This window comes from Sphaerodactylus townsendi, linkage group LG05, assembly GCF_021028975.2.
Source record: "Sphaerodactylus townsendi isolate TG3544 linkage group LG05, MPM_Stown_v2.3, whole genome shotgun sequence".
Lineage (NCBI taxonomy): Eukaryota > Metazoa > Chordata > Lepidosauria > Squamata > Sphaerodactylidae > Sphaerodactylus > Sphaerodactylus townsendi.
This window is the reverse complement of record NC_059429.1, coordinates 65,765,479-65,792,049: the sequence shown is the minus strand read 5'-3', so window position 1 is coordinate 65,792,049 and position 26,571 is coordinate 65,765,479. Positions and strand designations below refer to the sequence as shown.

At 41.3% G+C, this 26,571-nt stretch overlaps 1 protein-coding gene across 6 annotated transcripts; it reads right to left on the bottom strand.

Moving 5' to 3' along the window:
• Positions 1-5,098: 5,098 nt before the first annotated feature.
• LOC125432706 (NADH-cytochrome b5 reductase-like) lies at positions 5,099-26,563 on the bottom strand. 6 transcript variants are annotated; one of them, XM_048496559.1, is made up of 7 exons: positions 26,212-26,350; positions 20,599-20,778; positions 18,658-18,806; positions 17,037-17,124; positions 13,143-13,247; positions 7,989-8,192; positions 5,099-5,366 (listed from the first exon to the last, which is right to left on the bottom strand). In XM_048496559.1, the coding sequence occupies exons 2-7, from the start codon at positions 20,773-20,775 to the stop codon at positions 5,163-5,165; spliced, it is 927 nt and encodes a 308-aa protein (XP_048352516.1). In that variant the 5' UTR covers positions 20,776-20,778; positions 26,212-26,350; the 3' UTR covers positions 5,099-5,162. The 6 variants fall into 6 exon arrangements, with proteins under 6 accessions (XP_048352516.1, XP_048352518.1, XP_048352517.1 ...); XM_048496561.1 differs by lacking the exon at positions 26,212-26,350 and adding an exon at positions 26,069-26,087; XM_048496560.1 differs by lacking the exon at positions 26,212-26,350 and adding an exon at positions 25,978-26,073.
• Between the last annotated feature and the right edge of the window lie 8 nt (positions 26,564-26,571).

Genomic DNA, 26,571 nt, shown 5'->3' with positions numbered 1-26,571 from the left:
GGATGACAGACAGACACAGAGATGGTATTTTTTACCTATCAGAGCTCTTGTAGCTGTGAGCAAGAAGTCTGAACTGCCAGCAGGGCCCCTCTGGAAAAGAGGCCACCCTTTGCTGTTTGCCAGGTCCCTTCATACATTTCATTACAGGGGTCTCCAGCCTTTTTGAGCCTGTGGGCACCTTTGGACTCCTAACACAGTATGACAGGTGCAACCAAAAAACTGCTGCCAGAAAATAGCTGATTCAGGAGTCGGAGCCTGCCATAAAATGGCTGCCACAGTTTACTTTTAGTCACACTGTGAAGACTCTTATCCTGTGGTGGCAGCTGCTGTCAAAGCACTGTTTTAAAATATCTGCACAGCCCATCAAACCTCCAGAGGCCAATCAGAAGCCTTGCTGGGCAGCAGTACCATTTTGTCCCACCTGCTTTCTAAAAACCAGAAAGGTGTTGGTGGACCCCATGAATTCCATGTTGGGTACTCCTGCTTTATTAAAAACAACTGCCCTATTTTGAGTCTGTTTAATGGTCTGCTCCAGAATCTTCCCTGGTATTGATGTCAGGCTGACTGGATGGTAATTATTAGTATCCTCCTATGTAGGATTGCCATTCTGCCATCACTGGCAAGGGATTCTCTGCTCTGAACCTCCTCCAAGTTCCCTCTCAGGCACTATTCAGCTGGCCAGTAGGGCTGAGAGACTTACTAGCTGCAAAGGGAAGCTGGAACCAATATGCCAGTGTCACTTCTGGAAGTGATATCATCATGTCACTAACAATTGTGGGGGCGTTTTGGAATTTTGGTAAAACTCTATGGTAAGAACAGTTTATACCATAAAGTTTTTGCCCAAATACCAGAGGTTTCCAGTGATTGTCAGTGACATGATGGCCTCACTTTTGGAAGTCATGTTGGCATTTTGGCACCAGCCACCCTTTGCAGCTAGTAAGTCCTCCCGCTGGATATCTGGCAACCCTTGCCCTTTGAGGCTATTGTGCATCAGAATGATCATGCACAATTTCATGTTCTGTACATGTTGCAAATGTCCCTAAAGTGATTGGACAGACTGGACCCTCCTTTGGGCCTTATCTAAACTCCAAAAACTGTAAGTGCTCATCTAGTGTGTCTCTGGAGTTCGTATTCTAACAAACAACTGACCTTCAGGGGCCATAAGCCTGGCTGTCCTCCCTACTGTCTCCCAGCTGGTACAAAAGATACTCTTATTTCTGAGAGAAGCAGGCAGGCATTTTCTTCTTAGAAAGATGGAGAATCATCTAGTATCTAATAAGGCTGTGTCCGGGGCAATAGAAAAAGGCCTCGAAAATGCAGGAGAAAGCTCAGAGAGATGCAGGTTTGGTTTTCATTTCCAATAGTGCCAGAGAGTTCACTCTCCAAAGCAGCCATTTCCTCCAGGAGAACTGATCTCTGTAGTCTGCAGATCAGTTGTAGTTTTGTTCTCACCTGGATCTTCAGGCCCCACCTGGAGGTTGGCAGTCTTGCCGTTACACCAGACTGTGAGACTAACATCATTCTTGTCATCAAAAAGGAAATAAAAAGAGAAAGAATTGATTGGGAAATTATAGGGTAAAACCATGAAGACAAAGATTCAGGTTATAATATTATTTTTAAAAAGCAGCTGTCAATTTAAAAGAGAATTAATGTTACTTAAGTACGGCATAGATTACATTTCTGGAAGCACAATGGATCCTCCTCCTCAATCTGTTATTCTAACTTCAGCTACTAATAATTCAGTATTATGTTTTTGTGACTTTGTATCTATGAAAACGGTACCTCCTTTCGTCTACTGTATGATTACCTAAACGTCTCTTATGGTTTTGAGGTTATTTTGATTGATTGAGTTGTATAGTATGTGAAGACTTCTTCAAATATTATGGATGCATTTTAAATGCCATCAAAAGAAATGGCAGAAGCACTGTGCTGTATTTCCTAGATTTTGCAGATTTGTCAGGATTTGGAATATGAATGGCTTGAAGATTTGAGTGCAATATATCCCATGCTAAAACTTTAGTTTCAACATGCACATACTGTTATTGTCAATATATCTAATTCTCAACATGACCCCATCTGTGGATCCTTAAATCTGGTGACTGGGGCCACGGACAGACAAGATGGATCTTGTTACCAGTCTGATAAAAGCCCCAGGGTTTGTAGAAATATCTGAAATTTGAAAAGAAAAGCATAAGAAATTTCTGAAAAGAAATAATAAAACAGCAAGTCAGCATGGTATAATCTGTTCTTAAAAGCTAAGAAGAGTTGGAACTTGGATGAGAGACTACTAAGAGGACTCTGCAGAGGAAGGCAGTGGTAAGTCACTTCTGCTTCTCCCTTGCCTTGAAAGCCCCTTGTTGGGTTGCCCTTGACTTGATGACACTTTTGGACTTTTGTACATAAAATAAAAAAGAGCACTTACATTTTTTAAGGCAGGCAACCACAACAGTATTCTCAAGCTTTGCTGTAGGTCAGGCCAAGACAGGGGAGGGGTCAGACCTCTTTCCAGGGTTTGTTTGGCTTTTGAGGGAGGACTTACTGGGGACTGCCCTGGCAACAGCCACTGGGTAACCTGCTACCACATGATTAGTGAGACTCACCCAGGTCTGGTAGTTGGCTATTGCTCAGTAGCAGCCACCCTATGAAAGCCCATGTCGGAGAGTGGTGGACTAGGATCTGAGTTTGAATACTAATTCTACTATGGAAACTCACTGGGTGATCTTGGGCCAGTTACACATTTTCAGCCTAACCTTCCTCACAGGATTACTGTGAGGATAAAAATAGAGAGGGGAATGATGTAAGCAGCTTTGAGTCCCCACTGGGGGGACATTCCGAGTATAAATGAAGTAAATAAATAACAAATATAGGTGAAGCTGGAAAGCTGATAAAAGGTAGGTTGGTTCATAGGTGGGGAGAAGGAAGTAGGGATAGGCATGGTCTTCAGTTCCCAACCTCCAGGTAGAGACTGGAGTTCTCTTGAAAATGACAACTTGTCTCCAGACTGCTGCATTTTAAATATTTAAACTTTTAAACTTACTTTTAATTTAATGGGGTTTTGTTTATATATTGTATGTGGAACCCATGCTGTACACCGCCCAGAGCCCTTTGGGGATTGGGCGGTATAGAAATCCCATACATACATACATACATACATACATACATACATACATACATACATACATACATACATACATACATACATACATACATACATAAAGAGGAACTAGTATCCCTGGAAAAAATGGTTGCTTTAGAAGATGGACTCTATGACGTTATATTCCGCTGATGTCCCATCCCATCCCTCTCCTCGCCAGGCTCCACCCCCAAATCTTGAAGAATTTTCCACCAGAGTTGTGAACCCTAGTGCTATCAGGAAGAGGGATAGAAGAAAGTGTGAGGAAAAGGATACAGGGGGAAATGAGATGCCCCTTCACGAACTACAGAACTAGGCCCATTGGCTGGCAAAATTTTCTGCTTCAAAATGAGGTGAACTCTGAAAGCAATTCTGTGCCCTTAGGAAAGGGGGGCTTGTCTTACTCATACCCTCAAATACTTATTTCATATTGGAGGAGGAAAATAGGACTGGAAGATGCTCAGCATCAAGCATGAATCTTCCAACTCCAATTTCACCCTCACCCCTCTGTTCAGGCACCCATAAGCTTTAATGCCCCCTCACCCACTATGAAGATTAAGAGGACTTTTAGTGAAATGAACGAAGATCATAGTAAAAGCACTGATATGAATAAAATAATTCACCCTTCCTACAGGACTGAGTTTCTAACAGTTTATAACTGGAATGTGTGAATAGTGCCAGGCAATGTGTTCTGTGAAACAAGTATCAGATAATCCTAGTTCCTTTTCCCCAAACTTTCCCCTTACCTTTCCCTGTTAGTCGAGGAGAAAGGGGGGGGGGACCCTCCTCCTATGCTATACCACTCAGTTTCATGGCCAGTGAGCAGTTTCCTCCAAATGTTAGAAACAGGTTTAGAGATTTTTATCATAAATATGATGCTGGGAACAACAGAACATCATGGAGTGTGGGGTGTTTTTTCCTCAAAATAGCCTCAATAACTAAAACAAAAACTCAATGCAATTTTCCATTATGTGTGTTAATTTGATCAGGCGAAGGTTTCAGGTTTCATTGATTTACAGATCAATATCTCTCCCCGCACCCAAAACTAGAATAAATTCAAGCCTTGTGTGATAAAAATGAAGCAAAGCTCTTTCTGTTCCCTGTTGTGTTGCAGATTCTGCCATCAGAACCTGACTGGTGACAAACTGACTTTGGCAACATTTCAGCAAAACTACCGCCTGTAATAATTTTATAGCCAGCCAAACAACCTCAGTGATTTGGAGACTTAAAAGAAAAAATGTGAAGTAAGCCAACCCAGGTCTTAACCCAAAGCTTCCCTTTCGGTCCACCTCAAGCCACAAAGATCCAACCCAATCATCATATGAAAACAAATCACATGATTTGGCTGGCTCCATGGGCCTTAAGATGAACAGGGCTCCAATAATTTTTGTTCTTCCTGTCCCTCCCCTCTTGGCAGCCCTGAGTCATCACTCACAACCAGAGTTGTATTGGGGGGGGATGGTGCCCAGAGACAACTGCTTCTCAGAGCGCCCCCCCCGGACTCCCTGCAGCCTGGGGGGCTGCAGCCTGGGGAGAGCAGCAGCTGGCCTCCAGGGACATGCTTTTAAAATCTCATCCCTGGAGGAGGGCAGAAGCCAGATTGCAGGGAGCCCAGGGGAGCTCACCTTGCCCCCCCTTGTGTGTCCCTGGAGGCCAGCTGCTGCCCTCCCTAGGGCTTGGGGAGGGCAGAAGCTGGCCTAAAGGGAGTCCGGGAGGGGGGTCCCTCCCACATGACTGTCCCTGGGCTGGTACGTCCCTTCTCACAACTATTATGCATGTTACTGAAGCCTTTTAAGCTCTCTGCTATTTGTGGCTAAATTATTTTATGCTTATAAAGGTATAAGAAAGTTGAGAAGTCCTGTTTACAAGAAAATTGAGAAGTCCTGTTTACAAGAAAATTGTGTAAATGCAATTGCATTGTATCAGTAAAAATAGAACCATGGCTGAGATTTAAGTGTAGTCAAATTAAGCTGTAAACAACAACAAAAATAACCATTTAATGAAGTAATTTTTTTCTCCACAGTATTTTCTAAAATACAAAATATGAATCTTTCTGAAGACCAATGGCTTTTAAGTATCTCTCCATATCATCAGTAAAGGCTACAGAGCCACATATCAGCACAAAAGGTTGCCTTCTACATGTGTTCATCATACTTCTTAACATATTTTCATTTATCCGGCCAAGATGTGTATTCTTTTGATAGCTCCAAGGGAGGTTTTCAAGTGAGTGTTCCTGAAGAGCCAAAAGATATAAGAGAGTCAAAATTAAAGCAATATATGGCTATTGCTAAATTTGCTGGAAGGCCTCAGATCAAATTCCACAGCAGTAGCCATGAAAATGTCTTGTGTAACTTCAAGATTAATGAATATATTGTGAGATAAACCTTTGTGAGTCAGAGCCAACTTCATCGGATGCATGATGGCTGATAAATTTATATCCAGAAGCCAAAGGGTAGTGGTAGTGGTGATAGGGAATCATTACAAAGAGAAGTCAGAACATACATTATATTGCAGAACAGAAATGAAAACAAGATCCAAGGATAGTTATCTCATTATAGAAAGCAACTGACCCAAGTTTAAGAAACACGATTTAAAGTTACACCACTTTTCCATTTCATCTGAGTTATTTCTTTATTCCTTAATTCTATTTATTAATCCACTCTTTTGACTGGATTGTTCATCTGTGCTATGTAATATAACACATAATACATTGATATTGTGGGAAACTGGGCCTTCTAATGTCTTTTTCCAGTACTCCCCCCTTCTGCTGTTCACATCTGAATGTCTGTTTGTCTGTGACTGATTTTGCATGCTGTGGCTGATTTTGCATGCCCTCTGCTGGCATGGGGAACGTCCCGATACAATCAGGAGTTTTGCACAGCCCCTGGTGCTGCAGCATGGTTGCCATGTTTCTCCCCTGGAGCCGCCCTGCAGCAATAGCTTTGCTCTGCGAATTTCCTGAACCACAAAGGTTGAGGTCCTTTTGAGATGCCTCTTTGCTGCTCCAGAGACTTCTGCCGCTGTGCAAAACTCCGCCGTTGCAGAAGCAGTGCCAGTTTTCCCGCCTCACCGCTCTGGCCCGCCCTACCAATGGCCAGGCGCTGAGAAGCAACACCCTCCCCGCTTGCATTAAAAAAAATGGAGGGAGAAACCTTGATTTTTATAAAGGAGGGAGAAACCTTGGGCAGAAAAGCAGCATGTATGGGCGGTGTGAACTGGAGGGCAGCGATTCTCTCGCACAAGCAAGGATTTTAAATTTTCATTTTAGATGGGGGGAGGGATTTGAGGACGGCGATCCTGTTTCACGCGCAAGAATTTTAGACCGGGGGGGGGGGGGGGGGTTTCTCAGCACCTGAATTATGTTCAGAGTCATGTAAAACTAGTGAAAGTGAGTGGGAGGAATGGGGTGAGATTCAACAAATCCGAATGCAGGAAATGGAGGCTGCCCGCACATGCATCAAGAGACTATGGAAGAGCTTGTGGTGCTTAAGTGGTGCTTATGAGAAAGCCCCAGGCTTGTGAGGAACCATTTGGGGCTTCCCTAACCGGCCCTGTCTCGAGCGAAGTTGGGAACTACAAGCAGGGTGAGAAGCCCCACAGCAGGTACACTCCCCGGTTAAGCCATGGAGCATTTAGAAAATGTAAAATCAGACTGTCTGCCTAATGAATAGAACACTTCTAGCAACTAGTTTACGCCAGAATAAATCAGTTAGGCGGATTCTGCATGGGCCAAAAACAGCAGTGTGAAAACGGTGTAAACCTTTTTACACTGTTTTAAACCCTTTTAGACTGTTTTCACACTGCTGTTTTTGGCCCATGCGGAATCTGCCTTAGTCTTTTAGACATCACAGGACTGTTTGCAACTTAGCTCAAGTAGCTAATGCCCTCTGGAGAACATTTGTTCTTAGATTTCACCATAAGGAAACCTCTCCTGTTTAGGACTACACTTATTTGCTGGAATTGTTTTTACTACAGACATTTCCGTTTGCAACCATCACAACAACAGGGAACAACACAAAGAAAATATAATATCAAACTCCTGAACTGTATCATACCCAGCAGTTTAAGTACCCTTCCAAAGTACAGAAGCATGTCTGATCATCGTGTTCTTTTAGTATGATCCATAGAACTTTATAGCTCAATGGCTCTAATCCAGCTCAGGTGGCTCATGGGAGCAGCAGTGGTGCAGTGGTTAAGAGCAGGTGCACTCTGATCTGGAGGAACCGGGTTTGATTCCCCACTCTGCCGCTTGAGCTGTGGAGGCTTATCTGGGGAATTCAGATTAGCCTGTGCACTCCCACACACGCCAGCTGGGTGACCTTGGGCTAGTCACAGCTTTTCGGAGCTCTCTCAGCCCCACCTACCTCACAGGGTGTTTGTTGTGAGGGGGGAAGGGCAAGGAGTTTGTAAGCCCCTTTGAGTCTCCTCCAGGAGAGAAAGGGGGGATATAAATCCAAACTACTACTACTACTACTACTCACAGGGCAAGTCAGCCCCTTCACTTAGGATTGAAGTTAAGTCCCTTGCTGGCATAACTCAGAGACGGTGCCATCTGCCACCAACACAACCTGAAATTCAAGGGTAAAAGTAAACCATGACTGACAGCTGTCAGAACAAGACTGGAAGGAGCCTAAGCCTCATTTGTGAAACCCTTGCTCCTCACCCTGGCTGGTTTTGAAATAACGCAGAAATTGCTTGTGTCTCGCTGCACAAGAGGGGAGGCAGGCAGGGTTCACATGAGCAGGCCCCAGGCGCCTTCAAGGCTCCTTCAATTGCAACTCAGCCAATTATGCTCTGAATCAAGTCACTGTCAGAGGAGCATGGGTGGAAGTAACGTCCACATTCCCCACCTTACCTGGCTTAGAACATAAAATGTTCTGATGTTCCAGAATTGTGACTGGTCTTGAAGAAGAGGCTTCATGTAAATATTTCCAAAAGTTCTGAAGCAGCCTACCAGGGTTACAAACGTTTCATCGTTCTCATTTTCTGTTATGTGCTGAATGATGGGAAGCATTGGTGCTAGGCCAGTGCCAGAAGCAAGCATAAACAGTTCCCCGTACTAGAAATGAAGCAGAGGACAGAATATGTGTCTCAGTAGTTAGAAATGGGAAAAAAACCCTACAAGCCCAACTGGGAAGGAAGGCGGTGGCATGAATATGTAGCCCGATCTCATCAGACCTCGGAAGCAAAGCAGGGTCAGACATAGAAGCGAGACCTGCAGAGGAAAGCAATAGCAAGACACTTTTACTCCTCACTTGCCTTGAAAGCCCCTTGCTCGGGTTGCCAGAATTTGAGGGCACTTCACACACACATAGACACACAAGTCTCATTCTTCTTTGTAACAGCACAGCCATTAAGGGTGTTTTCTTATAATAACCATGTGCCAAATAAGAAAAGGCACACGGGGGGAGGGGCTGTCATGGAAGCTGTCATGTCACTGTAGATCTCCCTCGCCCTAGAGCTCTGTCAGGATCCAAGTCTGGAAGTACTGCAAAACTTTCTTAGTTGGCTTGAATGCAATAGTCACAGTTTGGAGGGAGATACTTTTAATTTAATCAAGAGTTTTGTTTGCGATGTTTAGTATTTGTTAATTATACTTTTTAATTTTAAAAATAAATGGTTCTTCTTGGGAGTATTGTCGAACACTCAACAGCAAATAGAAACACTCCTTCTTGGGAGTGTTTGGGACAGACATCAAACAAGTGAAATAATTTCAAATTTCAAATTGTGGTGGTAGGCAAGGGCTATTGATCAGTCTCCTTTTAAACAACCTTGTCCAATTACATATCTGATAAAATATTTTTTTCCTCTGGCTGCATAAATACCCCTGTAGCTTATCTGTGATTTCTTAAAATAACCTGACTGGACAGTTTACTGTTGCATCTGTTTACAATACAACTGGGATATACTCAGTGCTCATACTCCATGGGTTTTCAACAAGTGTTCTGAGATAAAGATGGAAGCATTCCTCTATATGCAGTTTCCCATTGTATTAGGGAGTTTTCCACTTTCTCTAGAAGCAGTAGACATTAAAAATAAAAAGCGTTGCTTACTTACAGATCTTCAGTCCTTCCTCATTATTTAATTAAGAAGAAGAGTTTAGATTTATACCCCCCCTTTCTCTCCTGTAGAAGACCTAAATGGGATTACAATCTCCTTTCCCTCCCCCCCTCCCCCCCCCGCGACAAACACCCTATGAGGAGGCTGAGAGAGCTCAGTAGAGCTGTGTCTAGCCCAAGGTCACCCAGCTGGTGTGTGTTGGAGTGCACAGGCTAATCTAGTTCCCCAGATAAGCCTCCACAGCTCAAGTGGCAGAGTGGCAGGCAGACAGACAGGCAGGTTCATCCTTGAGGAGTGCTCAGTTCCAGAAACAGGAACAATCCATGAGAGTCTTCAAGAGGTTGTTTATGGTGATAGAACAAGTTGCTGGCAGGGGCAGGTATATATTATGAGGACCAGGATCAGTGGTGGGATTCAAATAATTTAACAACTGGTTGTTTACAAGCACCATTTTAACAACTGGTTCTGCCGAAGTGGTGCAAACCTGCTGAATCCCACCGCTGACCAGGAACCTCAAGCAGCATGTAGCCCCTTGGACTCTTTTGTAAATATCCAAGCTTCATCATACCCTGAAAGGCTCAATGTTTATTGTTCTAAAGAACAGTATAGCTTTCTACTTTCCTGTTTCCAGCCGACCCTCTTATGAATTAGAACATGTGGAAGTAGAAATGTTGGAGGTCATGGGTGTCTTCTTAGAACAAGATAGAGGATGGCCACTCACCCAGCTGAGATTTTTTTATCAGAATTCTGATAAGTTTCAGCAAATAGAAACCAGATAATGGCTCATGTGACATCAATGGAATAAAAGAGAAGTATAACATTTCCATCTGCAATATCTGAACTATGAAATGGTTGTGAGCATGCTCTTCAGATGCTTCAGAACAGAGAAAAGAGGCCCTCATAGCTCCTCATTCTCTCTGCCCTTAAGTAGGGGCTCCAATGTTGCCCAAAGGACAATGTAACAGATTAATCAGTTCAACAAGCAGGTGGTAATCCCAGAAGCATTAGCTCTGTCTTGAGAGGTAGCCCCTTATGGGTTGAATGGGGATAAGCAGATTTGGGGAAGGAAATGCACTGAACGTTCACAGTATTAGGAAAATGTTAGCCTGGGGTGCTGTAGTTGGTTGAAGATTTCATATTGAACCATCACTGAAGCAGGGGGCTGTCTGAGTGCAATTCTCAGTTCTCATCTTGTTACCAGCACATCCTAGTGGTGATGCACCACAAGGAACCTCCTTTAGGTGACCTAGCTAATGTCCCCAGCAAGTCACTCACTTTCATTGCTGTACCCTGACCTCCTCATTTGACCCTCTCATTTTCCGTGACTTTCTCCGGACAATGTTCCCACCAGTTTTTAGCTGTTCTCATGTGGTAATTATTGCATGAATTCCAGTGGATCATCTTGGCCACTGAGTTGTGCCTCTGTTTGTACTCAGTCTGGGCAATCTTGTTGCAGCAACTGAGCATATGATCTACAGTGTCGTTGGCTTCCTTGCCCAACCTTCACTTTGCATCAACTGAGGATTTTTCAATTCTAGCCTTGATTGTATTTGTAAATTTGTACTAAATCAGTATTTAGTGACCTTCTCATGTTCTTTTTCATGATGATGATGATTGATGATGATGATGTCATTGTCTCAGGGTCACACCCAGCAACCTGTTACACTGGCGTTGACTCAAGATGTCTTGTGAAAGTGTGAAAAAATGTTCAGTAAGCTAACGGCCCTTGTTCAATTTATGCTTCTAAGGAGACCCTTGTAATTAATTTGGAGGGCTAGAATGGAGCAGTTCTTGTGAATCAGTGGGGCTGTTCTGCACATCCATTCACTCAGTCCAGGAGCTTTAGTTACAAGAATCAATTATACTAAACAAAATACATCAATGGCTGGTGGCTCAAGAATGACAACTATGCAGCAGCAGAAACTCAATTCCATCAGGAAGGAAAATGCTTTGGCAATGAGTTTTTACCAGAAGTTTAAAAGAGCAAAACATGAATCAGAAAATTAACAGAACTCCGTCATTTTATCACTGATTGCAGCACATGTTGATTTTTTTTTCCAGAGACCCATTGCATTTTTAACCTATATTGGTGTTTGCAGCAGCTCCAAGGCAAAATCTACCCTGAACACTGAGCAGTCTAAATGTTTTTCCATCTAATGTCATCCATGGCAGATACAAACATATTCCGTTACAGCAAAGACTATGCTGTTTTGGTTGCAATGTCTCAGACTCTGTTATGAACCTACTAAGTGATTATAAGAGATTCACCCACCAACACTTTGTTTTGAAACAATATGTTACAGACAAGGGTCTTACACATCTTCTAAAAGGTGACACGTTAACTAAACTTCTCTTGTGTGATAAAGATTCTGCAACAGTGGCTAAATTTTTAGAAGAAATGATTTAACTTGTGTAAAAATGTGAAGAAATCACATTGTTTTTAGCCAATGGGCCTTCTGAAGCAATATCCATAAAATCATTCAGAATCTCAATTAGAGGAATTACTGTACATATGTTTTATTGGCCCCTCGTATTTTAAATACCAACAAAAGTATTCTGATACTGAGTGGTCATTGGCCACTAATAATTGGCTCTTTAGCGGCAAGCAAATAAAACAAAGGAGAGTGGCAGTCTGGGAGCACAGACTGGTGGCTTGGTAGATAATGGTGATGACAGCTGTTCCATTATTGGGGCCTGTGTGACCATGATATATCATAGGGTCATAGGCCATGACTGATCTTACAATAAAAAGTTAAACCACAGCTAAAGCCTCAAAGTCAAGAAAGGATGAATGAGAGTGGTCAATGTTTCCAAGACTGGGGACAAATATACAAGGGGCAGGATAGGATCACTAATTCAAGGGTGTTACTGTGTGTAGTCTGTAAACCTGTCACCCACACATGCATCTTGTGAGAAGGAGCCCAACTTCCCAAACTGGACTCAGAACAACACAAAACAGTCAAGTATAGGAGACCAACCATCTCTTACCTAGTAGGAGCTGGTGATTTTTTAATACCCAGCTACAAGGAATTATGCCCCCAAACCTGGTCTTGGACCACCATACTTTATTTTAAGGACATTTCTGACAACATGACAACACTGTAATGCAAAGTTGGAATGAAGGAGGAGGCAGCAGAATAATCAGAAAAAGTGTATTGGAAGGATTCAAAATGGAAGCAAGCAGAGTAATATCAGAGTAACTTATAGTACCAAAATATTAAGGAATCCAAAAATACCTCCAGCATTCACACAACATACATTCACACTATGCAATATGCAACTCAGGAATATCAGGTTAACAAAAGAAGGAGAGAGAAAAATGACAAGGCAAGAGAAGGGGGGATCCCTATCTTTTTCTCAAGTATCATTGTGGAAGATATGGTTCACTCCTGGCTTTTTCCTCGCAAATTTAGCCTCTTATGTTGTTTACAACACCCTCTCCAACAGAGACTCCCTTATCTCTTTTGGTAAACCATTACTTAGACAACAGCAGAGGAAAATTATCTAAGATAGCAGAAGTGCCACTGATCACAGACCATAGAGGAGTCAAGACTGGGGCAGCAAAACAGAGACAAGAGTTAGGCCAATGTTTAAGAGATGTCTGACAAGATAAGGACAGCAACATAGTCCTGCCATTTTGATTTACAGTTAGGATTCAGGAAAAGGGGAAAGCAAATTTCAGCAGAATAAACATGGCAGCAAGGCTATGTTCAGGGGCTTCCAGAGCTTACTGTTTGCTTCTCCAGTCTGCTGAAGGCTATAGTAGGAATTGTTAACTCTACAAGGAATCTGGTTCTTTTTCATTTAATATATTGCAATCAATTCACAGACTTTTAGAACTCTAAAGCACCATGCTGAAAATCAGAAGAACCTAGCTACCCTGATAGTGATTTTACTTTCACTTTGGAGACCAAAGAGAAAGTCATTCAATGCCTATTAGAAATCTTACCTGATTGGGTCTATAAGGGAAGCCTCCAAACGGTCCTCTCCAAAACACTGCTTCTCCTAGTTTCCAGGATTTTACATATTGTGACATTAGTCCACTTTCGTAGCACTTTGAAAACAAACCACATGCACAAAAAAGATTTTTTAGCTTAATATATTTAGCTTAACATCTATGTTACTGAAAACAAAGCAAGGGAAAAACTACTGTATGTGGTCTGTAAAATCTCTTGGAAAAACTATAAAATTATGGCACAAAAATCATAAATTATTTTAAATATAGGGTTAACAGAAGCTAGCGCTTCTTTATCTCAGTTCATTCTAATGTAGGCAAGAAAAGTACTGCCTACTGCATTATGACTGGGCTCCTAAACCAGATATACCACCCAAATAGTCAGTGGAGCAATCCACCCTGGAATTTTAAGGCTGCATTGCCACTGCATGCAATTGTTCACATATCATGGTGCTCCATAACTGAATATCACTTGTCCTTTGGTAATTTGCCTCACATTTACATTCTGCCCTGAATTTCAAGAAGTCACCTTTCATGTACAATTATGGAGCTAAGATAGCTCAAGATAAGACAGTATGTCACGCAAAACAAGCAGAATAATAAAAGCTCACAAATGTTCTTGGTAAAAATGATATAAAGTTTTTTGCATATGCAGCGATAAACCTAGAAATGAAGCAAGATATCCATAGTTAAAATAGCGATATTAGCCATTCCTCTGTGACGGTCTTGATACACTGGTTTGGATTAAAGCACCCACAAGCAGAGCAAGTTTGCACAAATGGGATCTTTCCTGATTTCTCCTTCCTCATCAGTTCCCTGTGCCCCCCCTTCAGAAGCCACTGCTGAGGGCTGTGGGGACCTCCAGAACAATATGCCCTGAAGCATGGCACACAGGTGTACAAATTGCAAGAGGGGAAAAATTAACGAATTAGATTTGTACAGGAGTGAGGGGGCATTTCTGGCACATTGTTCCTTTGTGCTGAAGCCTCTGCCCCTGTGCTGTGTGACATGTTGCTCTGCAAAGCCTTGCAGCCCTCAGCAACTGCTAGAATCGGGGAAACCTGTGGGAGACTTCCAGGAACTCATTGCATCCACAGCAGCTTGAATCCAATTTATGTAAACCCAGGTCTAACTGTTCCCTCCTAGAAAAAACTTCCTCTGCTAAACCTCTGCTATGTTTGTAAAGATACAGGAAAAAATACAGTTTAAAACAAAGTTGGCAACTGTGGCCATTGGAGCAAAGGTGTGGAGAGGTTAAGATCTCAGTTGTTATGTGCCCAGATAGATAGTGGGATATTGGCTTCAGCTGAGACAATGTCCTTGAAACTAAATCTTCTTTAGGTTTTTTCTTTGTTCTAATGGCTAAAGGACCAAACTAGTTTATGATGAATTCTTGTAAACAGAAAAGGAGAAACTCCTGGAGTGAAAACCTCTGTGCTGGGATTTACACCAAAAAACACCATAACATTATAGAATCACTCAAAGGGAAGGTTAAGCACAGAAAATCGCCACTCACTTGCTCTTAACTGTAGTATCACAAATGCAGTGCCGTAATCATGGGACACAGGGGTGTCTGAACAGCACTTGGATTGCATAGTAATAATAATAATATAGTACTTCCAAAAATTGCCTGAATAGTGAGAAATACACTACAATCTACAGAGTAGGTTATACAAATGGGTGCTTTATGATGGGTGTTCCATCTCTTTTGTTACTGCCAGAGAATAACTATGGTTCCCTTTGGGATGAAAGGTTCTATATAAAGAGAAGGTGTTATTACAATCATTACTACTATTATTGAAATGCAAAAGTTGTGTGTAATAAGCAAGTATATATAAAATTTCACAGCCAACTTATAAAGGTATCATATTAATGCAGCTGAAATGTAGCATTTCTCCCCCTCCAATTGCTACAATAATGGCGAAGTGATCCACCCACAAGTGTCTTATAAAAGCCATACACACCTCAAAAGGAATATAATTCAGCTCAACCTATCACACAGTCAATGATAAGACCCTGAAAAGTACGAACTCCTGCAGGGTGAGCAGAGGGTAAAATAATTGTTCTTGGTGACCTGCTTGGAAGATCTAGTGTGGGGTGGCTAAACTTGCTTAATGTTAAGAGGCACACAGAATAAACTTCAGATGTGTGAGAGCCACAAGACATGCGCAAATATTTAAATAGATTTTAATATTAGATGAATATTTCAATGTAAACCTTTTATACACACACACACGTGTAATAATTATTCATGTATGTAATTTTTATTAATTTTTATTAACAATAAATAAGACTGCCAAAAATAAAAACAAAACAGATAAAACAGATATTGCTAATAATACTCCTTTGGCTAAGACTCTAAATATCTGATCAAAACATGGAGAAAAATGTGTAAATTAGTGATAGTTATGGTTATTACTGCTTGTGGAAATATGGTGAATCTCTGTCTTTACTCTGAGTTGTTTAAAATCCAGCTGGTTTGTTGTTAAGGCTGTACGAATTACAGGGCCTTGGACCCTTTCATCTCCACCTCCTGAGCTCAGGCTCTTGACACCCTTTCCGCCCTCCCTGCACCATAGCAAAGCACAGCAGCAAAGCTAGCGGCAAGGACCCGTACAGCAGGATACAGGCTAGGAGAGGGGGGACATGCTCCACTGACCAGCCCCAACCTACACATTATGTGGCTCCTGAACGGAGGACCCCCCAAATCTAGTGCTTCAGGTTGTAGAGTTACAGTGAAATCTATCTTCTCCTGATAAAAACTGAAAAGATGTTGATATTTCTATTTTTAATTATTTATATATGAATTTATCCTTAAACTGAGATAAAACCAGCATTCCTATTAAATATGAAGACCTGCAATGAATAAAATCACAAAACCCAGAGTAATCCCATGTGGAAATCATTATGTTTACTCGGGAGTAATTGCCTTGTAGATGGAGAATGACAGTGATCCTAAAAACATGTATAGAGTTATTAGGCAGACTGGCTTGCACAATAGTTTCATACATCTGGCTACATGCCCTGACAGATAATATTTCTAACCAATTATTGTTAAGAACTGGTATGTCTATTTATGTCAGCACAGAAAGTGTTCCAAATGCACAGATTAGTCATCTTTATCTCTGCCCATGCCCTATCTCTGATGTATAAATAGAAAGCAACATCAGTAAGTAGGGGAAAAAAATAAAAAGGAGAGGGAGGGCATTAGTGGGGGCTAAAGAAGTTTGTGAAGTTGAAGACCAATGTGTTTCAAGTAGAAACTTTCTCCCAGATCAACACATGTTGGTCTGTTTTAACTTCATATACTTAGCAGAGTAGAAGAAGAGGAGACCGATAGACAGTTGCTGGTTTTTATAAATGTTTACTATGTATTAGGGAGGGTTTACATGGAAGAAAATAAAGAAGAGATTTCTATTCTAGCACTAACTTGGTTTACCTCGTGTAGTTCAAACAAAGAAACATACTTTACTTTGTAACTTCTGTCGATGTGACTAGTCTCACATAGGCAATGCTGGGGTTAGCTGACCCATAGCTTAATCAATGGACTGGCCATAAAACTCTTGACCTCAGCAGCTAATTAGCATGCATGCAGTTAACCCCTTCGTGTCTGAACTGTGACAGATACTTGCAAATACCAATAACACAGCATTCAATTCTGTAACAGGTAGTATGCTGTCATCTTGAGCCAGGGTGGGGGCTGATCCGCACAAATTGCATTGGACTTGCCAAGCCAGAACTTTGACTGCAGGCCTCTAGTTATTAAAGTACAAAGTGAAGCACTCTGCTGGCATAAAAGATGACATGGGTACTACGTCAAGCTGTTAATCGATAGAACAAAGGCAGCTATTTACCTTTATTAAAGATAGAACAAAGGCAGCTATTTACCTTTATTAAAACATCAAAGTACCCTTCAGCATCCACAGGGGTAATTGGAGTATAGGCTCGTTGTATCTCCAAACCATTCACTAGCCCTCTGAGGAAGAGAGAAAAAAAGACGGAGGGGGAGATCCCCGATTAGAATCCCTGGCAATCCCCATCAGTTGAGCCAAGTCGCCTGGTGCAAAGGCCGCTGCTTGAAAAGCACTGCAGGCACCCTTCCTGCTTCCCCATGGGCTGCCCTTTACCAACCAGACAATAGATTATTCCCTCCTGTTTTGCAGTGAAACTGCAGAGATCCAGGGCATTTAAATAACCTCTGGTTTCTCTTTCACAGCTATACCATTCTCCTTAACAATCCTTTCCCTTTCCTGGATGAGCCACACAGCCAACCCAGCTGTTTTGTGTGGTACAGCTGAGCTTCTGGCCAACTGAAGCAAATAACGAACTATGCTAGAGCAGGAGAATTATGAACTGTTTGCAGCAAAGGGAGGCATTAATCTTGGATCTGTATCAGCTGTTCATCGGCAGTAATTAATATGTGGAGTTGGTATTAACAAATTACTCCCCGAGCCTAAAGTCTAGAATTTGAGAAAAACTCCCGACTGGATGCAGAAATAAGTAAGCATAATGCAAAAACTGGCCTATGTCAGTTTTACCAATGTGTGTTTCAGGCACACAATCGTCAGTCCATAGCCATTTCTTGACTATATCTTCACATACTTTTCAGAATGTAAGCAAGGAAACTTTCCGCTGGAAGCGGTCCTGAAAAGCTGCATTCAGCGGCCTGTCGTAAATGGTAGATTTATCCACTGAGCCAATGCTAGTGATGTGAACTACGCTGTCCTAAGAGCCAGAAAATGATTAGGGATACAGTGACATCAAAGCTCATGCCCCCCATCAATGAACTATCTGCATATCCATTGACAACTTCTTGTATCACTATGGCAATGTTTTGTTATTTAAAGAAAACACACATATTATACGGAAATGTTTCACACTCTAGCTATCTAAATCCTTCAAAATAATTTCACTGTCACTGTAACCCACTGCAAACTGATCAGTGTGGCTTAATGCATGTAGTATGATTGGGCCATGGAAACCTGGCACCGCATACCTGTTCAACTATGATGTTAACTGGGAGGCCATCAAAAAATCAGGTCACCCTAACTTATTGGATAGGGTTTTTGGAAGGCTAATATGTGGCTCTTTGCTCCAAGAGTGCGGCACAGATATAATAAATGTATACATTACAGAGAGGCTGCTTTGAATTACAAAATGAATAACTACCTCACAGAAAAAGTTAACATATTGTTCCTGTGAGTCAATTCATGATGATAATTGTAAAATGCATTTAGTTTTCGTTTTTTTCCTTTCTGTAAATTGGTTTCTTCCCTGCACTTAATTTTTATACCTCCAACACAAAACTAAAATGGAAGGAAAATGAAACCAAAGAATAGCATACAGCATAAAATTAGCAGTGCTAATAAGCTCACGAGCTCTTTCAACAGGATCAATTTGAAAGCACACAAATGATGATTTACTTGGCATGAAATCTTTGTAGATCAACAAAAAATTGCAAGTTAAATCACATGCTGTAACCTGTTTAACTAGAGACTTTGCACAGTACCTTAATACAATATGTTGCCCTAAACTCAACCCCAAGCTGCTACTTCCAGGTAATTCAAATTTATACTGGTAGGTGTCCTCTGTCAGCTGATCCACAGAGCTTATGATGAAAGCTGTAAATATTTCTGGAGCCAGTTGTGAATTCTTGCACTACAATGAGGAACAATAAATAATTACTGGGTTAAAAGGCACCCCCTCCCCTCTTTTAAACAAAAGGTGAGTGAATTCAGCATTGGTGAAATGTGGTACTGTTAAAAGAGAAAGCTTTAAAGACTGAATACATCAGGCCTTAAGTCAATCAGTACTTCTTTGTGAAATCCCATTTTAATTTGTGATCTTGTTTGTGTTTACAGAATGATGGCCTATGAAGTTATCTTTGAGGATGATTTTGGAGGGTGAGAAATTAAAGATCTGTCCTTGCGAAAGAAGTGATGGCACCCTTTTAGTATACAACTGTCAAGCAAGAGGTAATGGAAGGTAAGAGAAGAACTCATTTCTACTTATTTTAAGGCAATATTTTTCATTGGCAATATTTTACAAGCAATTTTTCATTCCTCCCCACTAGAATTGCTGTTCACCTTCCCCCCTCCCCCGTTTCCTATGTGTTTAATAGCTGTACAACCACAACAGTTATATTGGTGAAGCTACACTAGGCATAAAGAGGGATTGAAGTGAAAAGCTGATTTCTTTTTTTACTGCCGTGCTGTGTTAATGAGACAGATATTCTACCTGAAAAATTTCAAAATTTGCTCATTGTATATTTTTTCTTGTTCAGGTCATATGCGCCATGATATGGCCCTCGGATCTGTTTTGCCTACCGGAGTTCCAACTTGGAACATATGAGTCACAAAGAGAAATATACATCCAGAGTACCTTTTACTTACCCTTAACCATAATCAGGTCCTTTCACACTGAAAAATATGGACACATAGTTTCTCTAATTTAAAATAAAATGCCTTGAGCGTGCTATTTTCACTTTCTCTCTCTCATTTTGAATCAAGACACACTTTCCTCTTCTGTGAGAAACTCCAACATTCTTCTGAGGTATTCATGTATGTGAGCAACAGCCTGCATTTAATAGATTTACACTTGCCTTCCAATTGAGAAGTTTCACAGAATTTTACGTCAAGAAGAGAGAATGGGATAGAATTAAATTCTGAAAATACAGCAATGTTCTTCACTAAGAGGGATGTGTAAATGGAATATGGCTACCTAGCATGTATTGCTGGAATGGTTTAAAGTATAACCTCGATATTTCACTGCTCATTATTGTAAAAAAAAATCTGGTATACTGGTGAGAGAACATGCTAGATACTTAACATTACAAATATTCAAGAGATGGGAAATTGATGTCAAATGGTCCTTTGATAAGAGGTACAGTGGAGGATGAAGACAACCCACCCTGAACTGTATTTAGTGATAAGGTGATGGGAAACCACCCCCCACCCCCCACCCCCCACCCCCACTGCTGCCTCCTTCTGCACTGCTGGCCCCAGCAGAGGTACCAGTGCCTTGGCTGACTGAGTGGAGACCTAGTCCAAGGCTTGGAGCAAAATAGTCTCATGTGCTGCTGTCAGCACTCATATCAGGGGTTTCCTATTCCTGCTCTAAATGACAAAAGGGCACTTCAGGAAAACGGGGAAAAAAAGAGCAAAACAGCTGATCACATAAGCTGAAAATGGCTGTAACTTTCCTTCACCTCCTCATTATTTAGTGCATGCATTGGCTCCTACCACAGTGTGCATCCTTTTGACAAACAGCTGCATGTTATCTTTTCCCCTCAGCTCCACAACTACTCATGAAATGTACCACACAAATATAACAAAAGCTGCAAGCTGACTTGGAAGTTAATTCCATTTAAATGAGTGGGATATACTTCATAATAAACATAATTAGGATATGGCTGAAAAAAACTATTGGCAGAGCTTCAAGATGACTGTACTTGTGGTTTCTTTTTGGTCAGGAGGCTTCTGTCTTTTTTTGCCTTGGCCTCTTCCCATTGCTCCAGCTCCTTCTGGTATACATCATAGATGCAGGGTTTACAGCCGCTGCCGCAGCACTGAGATGAAAGTGGTTCTTGGGGCTTAAGTGACTGCCAGTCATCTTCACTGTCATCCATTGTCTACAAAACACAAGCCAACATCATGAAGTTGAGAACTTTCTGGAAGGAGATGATCTGCCCTTGCCCTGTTTGAACATGCATTTGTATGTGTTTCAGGTGCAATCCTGACTTGGATGCCAGCTTCACGAATGCCATATTTCAGAGTAAGAATGGCCAGGATTCAGCTTGTAAATTGCTTTTCCACAGCTGATGAATGAATTCACAATTGCCATCTTAAAGAGGTTTCAGAGTGGTGCTGTTTAATATCACCTTCAGTTCAATAAATTGACATTAAATGTTTCCTTTCTTTGACCATTGCACAGTATTCAAATACTAGTTAATTTATCCATTACAAATTTTATAAAAGATATAAATTTGCTGCTGCTCTAGTTCCAATTGTTCTAGCTGCTAAGCTGAACCGGACTGAATTGACTACTTAACTCAAAGTTACTTCTAACAACCAGTTTACTGATCACACCACCAAGGGAGGAAGAAACCAGAAGAATATGAAGAGTGCTTTCTTTCCCCCGTTTAAGGAACAGATTTTTTTTCTACATAAAGCTACAGACATTGTTGCAAGGTCAGCATCTTGCTGCAGGAGAAATAATACAACTTAGCACTATATAATAAGAGACTGACTCAGATTCCTCATTGGCAGGAATGACAAATGGTTGGGGGAAAATGTTATTCTAGAGCTATACAGTAAGTTACCAGATCAACCTTATTCCAAGGGCACATCTATGCTACACACTGCAATTTCCACAAGAGTGGAAAAGGTTTGGGAGAACAATCTTAACTGGAATGGCTTTTGATCTAAATATGGAAACTAAAATTACATAATTATTTGATGGCATAGGACAGAGTTCTAGAATACAGAACACAATCAAAATTCCAATCAACAGTGTGTGGATTTTCAACAGTCACTTAACATTCGGTGGCTCAATAAAAGACCTTATGTGAATTTTATTCAGGTTGCTTTGTTGTGGTCCTCTGGTTCAAGAAGTGATCTTTTGGTAGACATCTCCACAGAATCTTCAGACCCACTGGGAACCCACTTCTTTTTCCAACTTACAACATGAGATCCTCTTCTAGTTTTAAAAAATTATATAGCCATCTTTTTTTCCTACACATCTTTTCTTCAACAACAGCAACAGCAAAAAAAGGTGGTCGGGTCAGCAGTGCTAACAAACCCCCTTGCTTATGAGCAGTGTCAAGCAGGCAGCTTATTCTGCCTTGCTTGTTTCCTTCTTCATTTAGAGCTAATGTTTCTGCAAGGACTGCTTTACTGCTCCGTTCTTCTCTGCTTTTGACATGCCTTGGTTCGGGTCACTGAAGAGGTATGGTACTGGGATGGACAGGCTATTTTGGGCCCCTTCCAACTTTATCACTTTGTGGCAACAGCATTTGAAAAGAATGGCAGTAATATAGAAATTGTTTCTTTATAGCTGTGGATCATGTCCTCAGCATGTTTCAAAAAATAGAAGGTATGTAATCCTGATCAGAGTAGAAGAACATTTATTCAAACACTTAGGCACTGATTATAAATTGAACTGCTATAACTGAACTCTAATGTCTCACAATTAAGGAAGAATCGGTTTAGCTTGACACACATAAACAGAAAACATATCTGTGGTTGCTCCAACAGCTGTCTGAGTATTATAAGGACAGAAGAACATCAGAACTTTGGTCCAGCAAGCATCCTGTCTCACACAGTAGCAAACCAGTTCCTCAGGAGGTCCAGAAACAGGAAACAGAGTGACCCCAGCACCAATGTTGTCACCTGACACTGATATACAGAGATTTACTGCTTTTGTATCTGGATGTTCCCTTTAGTCACCACAGACAGTAGCCACCAATAGACCTATCCTTCCTGACACTGACTAATCATTTAAAACCCTCTATGCCAATTATTACCATTACATTCTCTGGCAGCAAATGTCATATTTTGATCACTCACTGTATAAAGGATTTCCTTTTGTTCGTCCTGAATCCACTGCCCACTGGCCTCACTGCATTCCCTTGATCTCTAGTATTAAGTATTTGATAATTCTGATATTTTGATAATAGAAGTATTTGATATTTCTATTAGGTCCCCCCCCCCCCAGTTGTCTCTTTTCTGAACTGAAAAGTGCCAGACATTGTCTTCTTTTTCCTCTTCCCTTCTAATCATTTTTGTTGCCCTCTTCTGTCCTTTTCCCTGCTCTGCAATGTCCTTTTTGAGATAAGGTGACCAGAACTGCAGAGTACTCCAAACAAGGCCACATCATAGACTTATGCAGGGGCATAACAGTATCAGCCATTTTATTTTTAATCCCTTTCCTAACAATCTCCAATGGAAGGCTTTGTGTTTTTCACTGCTGCCAGCACACTCAGTCGGCATTTTCACTGACATATCTACTACAACTCCAAAATCTTTTCCCCTCTGAGTCTAAGCAAGTCCAGGCCTCATTAGCCTATGCATGAAGTTGGGATTTTTTTTTGTTCCAGTGTGCATCACCTTTCACTTATCAACACTAAACTTCATTTGCCACATTGTTGCCCACTCACTCAATTTGTGGAGATCCTCCTTGAGCACTTCACAGCTATCCTGACTTTGCATCATCTGCAAACTTGGCCACTACAGTACTAGCTCCTTGATCCAGATAATTTATCAACATATGAAGTAGCACTGGCCTCAATATTGATCCTTGTGGGATCCTACTGCTTACTTCCCTTTATTGTAAGAACTATCCATTTATTATAACTCTTTCCTTCCTTTCATTTAACCAGTTTTTAATCCATAAGAGAATCTGTACATTTATCCCATGACCCCTATGTTTACTCGAGAGTATCTGGTGAAGTGCCTTGTAAAAAGCCTTTTGAAAGTCCAAGTATAACTATAGCTCAGCGGATTATTTTTAAAGTCAGGCCAAATCTCTTGCCACTTCTTGTAGTTTAACATACTCCTGGTTCAATAGACCAAAGCCAGAACTACAAGATGGTAATTGGTATAAGTGTACTGCAGGAGACCCCAGAGAAGTGGTTAGGCCCACACATGTAGGAAAATGAGGCCTGAAGTGGTAAAATTTCAGACTATATTCCTTTGTATTAAAAAACCCCATGCAAACAAGCAGGTTCTATTGTCACACTACTGTGCTGGTTATTTGTTTGCAAATAATTTTTAACCTAGGTTTAAAAAACACATTCCAAAATGAATATACCTGTTTGCAGTTTGAGGTGATACAAATCATGACCATCTCATTCTTCTTGTGAGGCCTAATTTATGGCAAGGGAGAATCCAAATAAATTTCCTATAGTTTGCTACATGGAATCATTTTCTATTAGAATTTTATTAGAATCATTTCCCATCAAGAATTGTCACAGGCAGGAATCTTTTAGGCCAAGGTAAAGTAAGTCTGACTTACATAATATAAGGTACACATTACATACTTGTCATGACATTAGGACACAATTCTTCTGAGATGAAATTACTAATTTTTGCTATCACAGTTGTACATGTTAAAAAGATTAATACATTCCCTGAATCTTCCTGTTCTTCACCCCATCTCCTGATGAATATTGAACCAATGACGTGATGACCCTCACAGCCCAAAGAATTTCAGCATGTCAAGAGGCATTGTTTCCTTGGGTCCTTGCAATTGTATGTTTCTGACTGAATGTTCAACAGTAGGACAAAAACTGGCTATCTGAAAATCCCAGTGGATAAAAATGTTATGTGTGTTGTGTGTTTTCCATGGTTAGCACAATAAAACAGGCCCATTCATCTGAATTTGAAACTGGTGTAGAAAGATAATGATAGCCGTTGCTGTCAGAGTATGCTTCCAATAGAAAATCTCATATTGCAGTTACAAAAATGACAAAAACCTGTCTATGTGGGCCTAATTTATGGCAAGGGAGTGACTTTGTGCTTTACATCATTTTTTGGAAAGAATTGCAATTTGGGTTGTCCCACTTACAGTGTCTCAACAGGGAGAAGACTAAAATACAGCAAATGGACTATTTTTTGCAATAGAGTTGGAAGCATAATGTATAGTTGGGCACATGACCAGGAATAATACTTGGAGAATAGTACTTGCACAAAATGCCCGGATACCTGAAATCCTTTTTCCTAGATGAATGCTGTCATAGCCAAAGGCACTGTGCACATGCTCAGAGGCAATTCTTGGTTCAAAAAAAAAGGGAAGAGAGGTTAAATTACAATTATATGATATAATATTACATCCTGGACCCTTGGCGTCTTTTGTATTTAATATTCAGCCACATGACGTTACTGTTACCAAAGCCAAAAAACAACCAGTAGTTTCATTTACATTTTGACAGCCACTTAGAGCATCTAGAGCCCTGTCCTGGATAGTCCAGATTGTGTCAGATCTCAGAAGTTAAGCAGGATCGGATGGTTAGTATTTGGATGGGCAACATCCAAAGAATACCAGCATCCTGACATGGAAGCAAGAAATGGGAAATCTCCTCTAAACGTCTCTTGCCTTGAAAACCCTATGGGATTGCCCCAAGTCCGCCATAACTTAATGGCACACACACACAAAAAGTACCTAAGGACAGTGGCTACAATGACACAGAGAGAGTGTGTTCTATTCTCCCTGGTTCTTCAGGGATTTTACAGCAATGCTGATTTTCCTAAGCAATTTTACTGTCCCCATAAGCAAGTTTTGGCCTGTAAGCCATTTCCCCCGAATTTTGACTTATTTTGGCCATATTCTCTATGGTGTAGATAAATGTTATAGCAATCGTGGACAACAAAAGGGCAAAAGGCCCCTTTTCTTATGTTCTTAAGGCTTCAGTGGCTGCTACAGAGCATGCTCTAATATACTTGAGACAGAAATCAGAAATGAAATACTTACTTGGACAATGAAATACTTTCCTGCATGTAGCCACAATCTCATTCAAACTGTCTTCAGTTTCAGCCACTATGCATGCAGTGTCAGTGCAAAAGAAATGTAGCACGAGGTAGTATTGCACTACACACTGCATACATAAAAGCGGAAAACCCAGTTTGAACAAGTAGCTAAGCAGTGTAGTCATCCAGAAATAAGTTCCTGAACATCAACATTGTGTTCGAAGTGGACTTCAAACTGGGCCTCATACTTTGGAAGATAACTTGTAGCAAATATGGTAAAAAAACAACAACTGGGCAATGGAAGAAAGACCCACGTGGAGAAGAATGGTAATTCTGCAGTACTATATTCAAGGTTCTGCTCATACCCTAAATTCGATCTCAACGGAAGTCGGTTTCAAGTAGCTGTCTCAAGGTTGATGCAACCATCTATCCTTCAGAGGGTGGTAAAATGTGTACCTGGCTTGCTGGGAGTAAAGTGTCAGTTGTGGGGAAGGCAATGGCAAACCACCCCGTAAATACAGTCTGCTCGTAAACTTCGTGATGTGACATCACCCCATGGGATCAGTAATGACGCGGTGCTTGCACAGGGAGTTACCTACCTTAACCTAATGGAATAATATTCCTGGCAAGAGAACCTCTCCTCAGGCTCCCTGGATAGAGACCAGGCGTGCCTATTTCCTACGCTTCTTTTCAAAACTCTCTTCCGAGCAGCAGGAGGGAAGATCCACCGTCCAAAGCACTGCTCCCCAAGCATCCCCAAGGACCCCGACATCCCAGGGGAGCCTGAGTAATTTGCAGACGACCCCTGACTTTGACGAGAGAAGAGAGAGGCGCCACCCACCATCAATCCCACACATAACACCGCCTCCCTCCCAGCATGCCTTTCGAGGAGAAAAATGGCTGCCGCCTGTCGGAGGCGGTGAGAGCGCGGCGGAGGGCTGGCACGGAAGGGGAGCCGC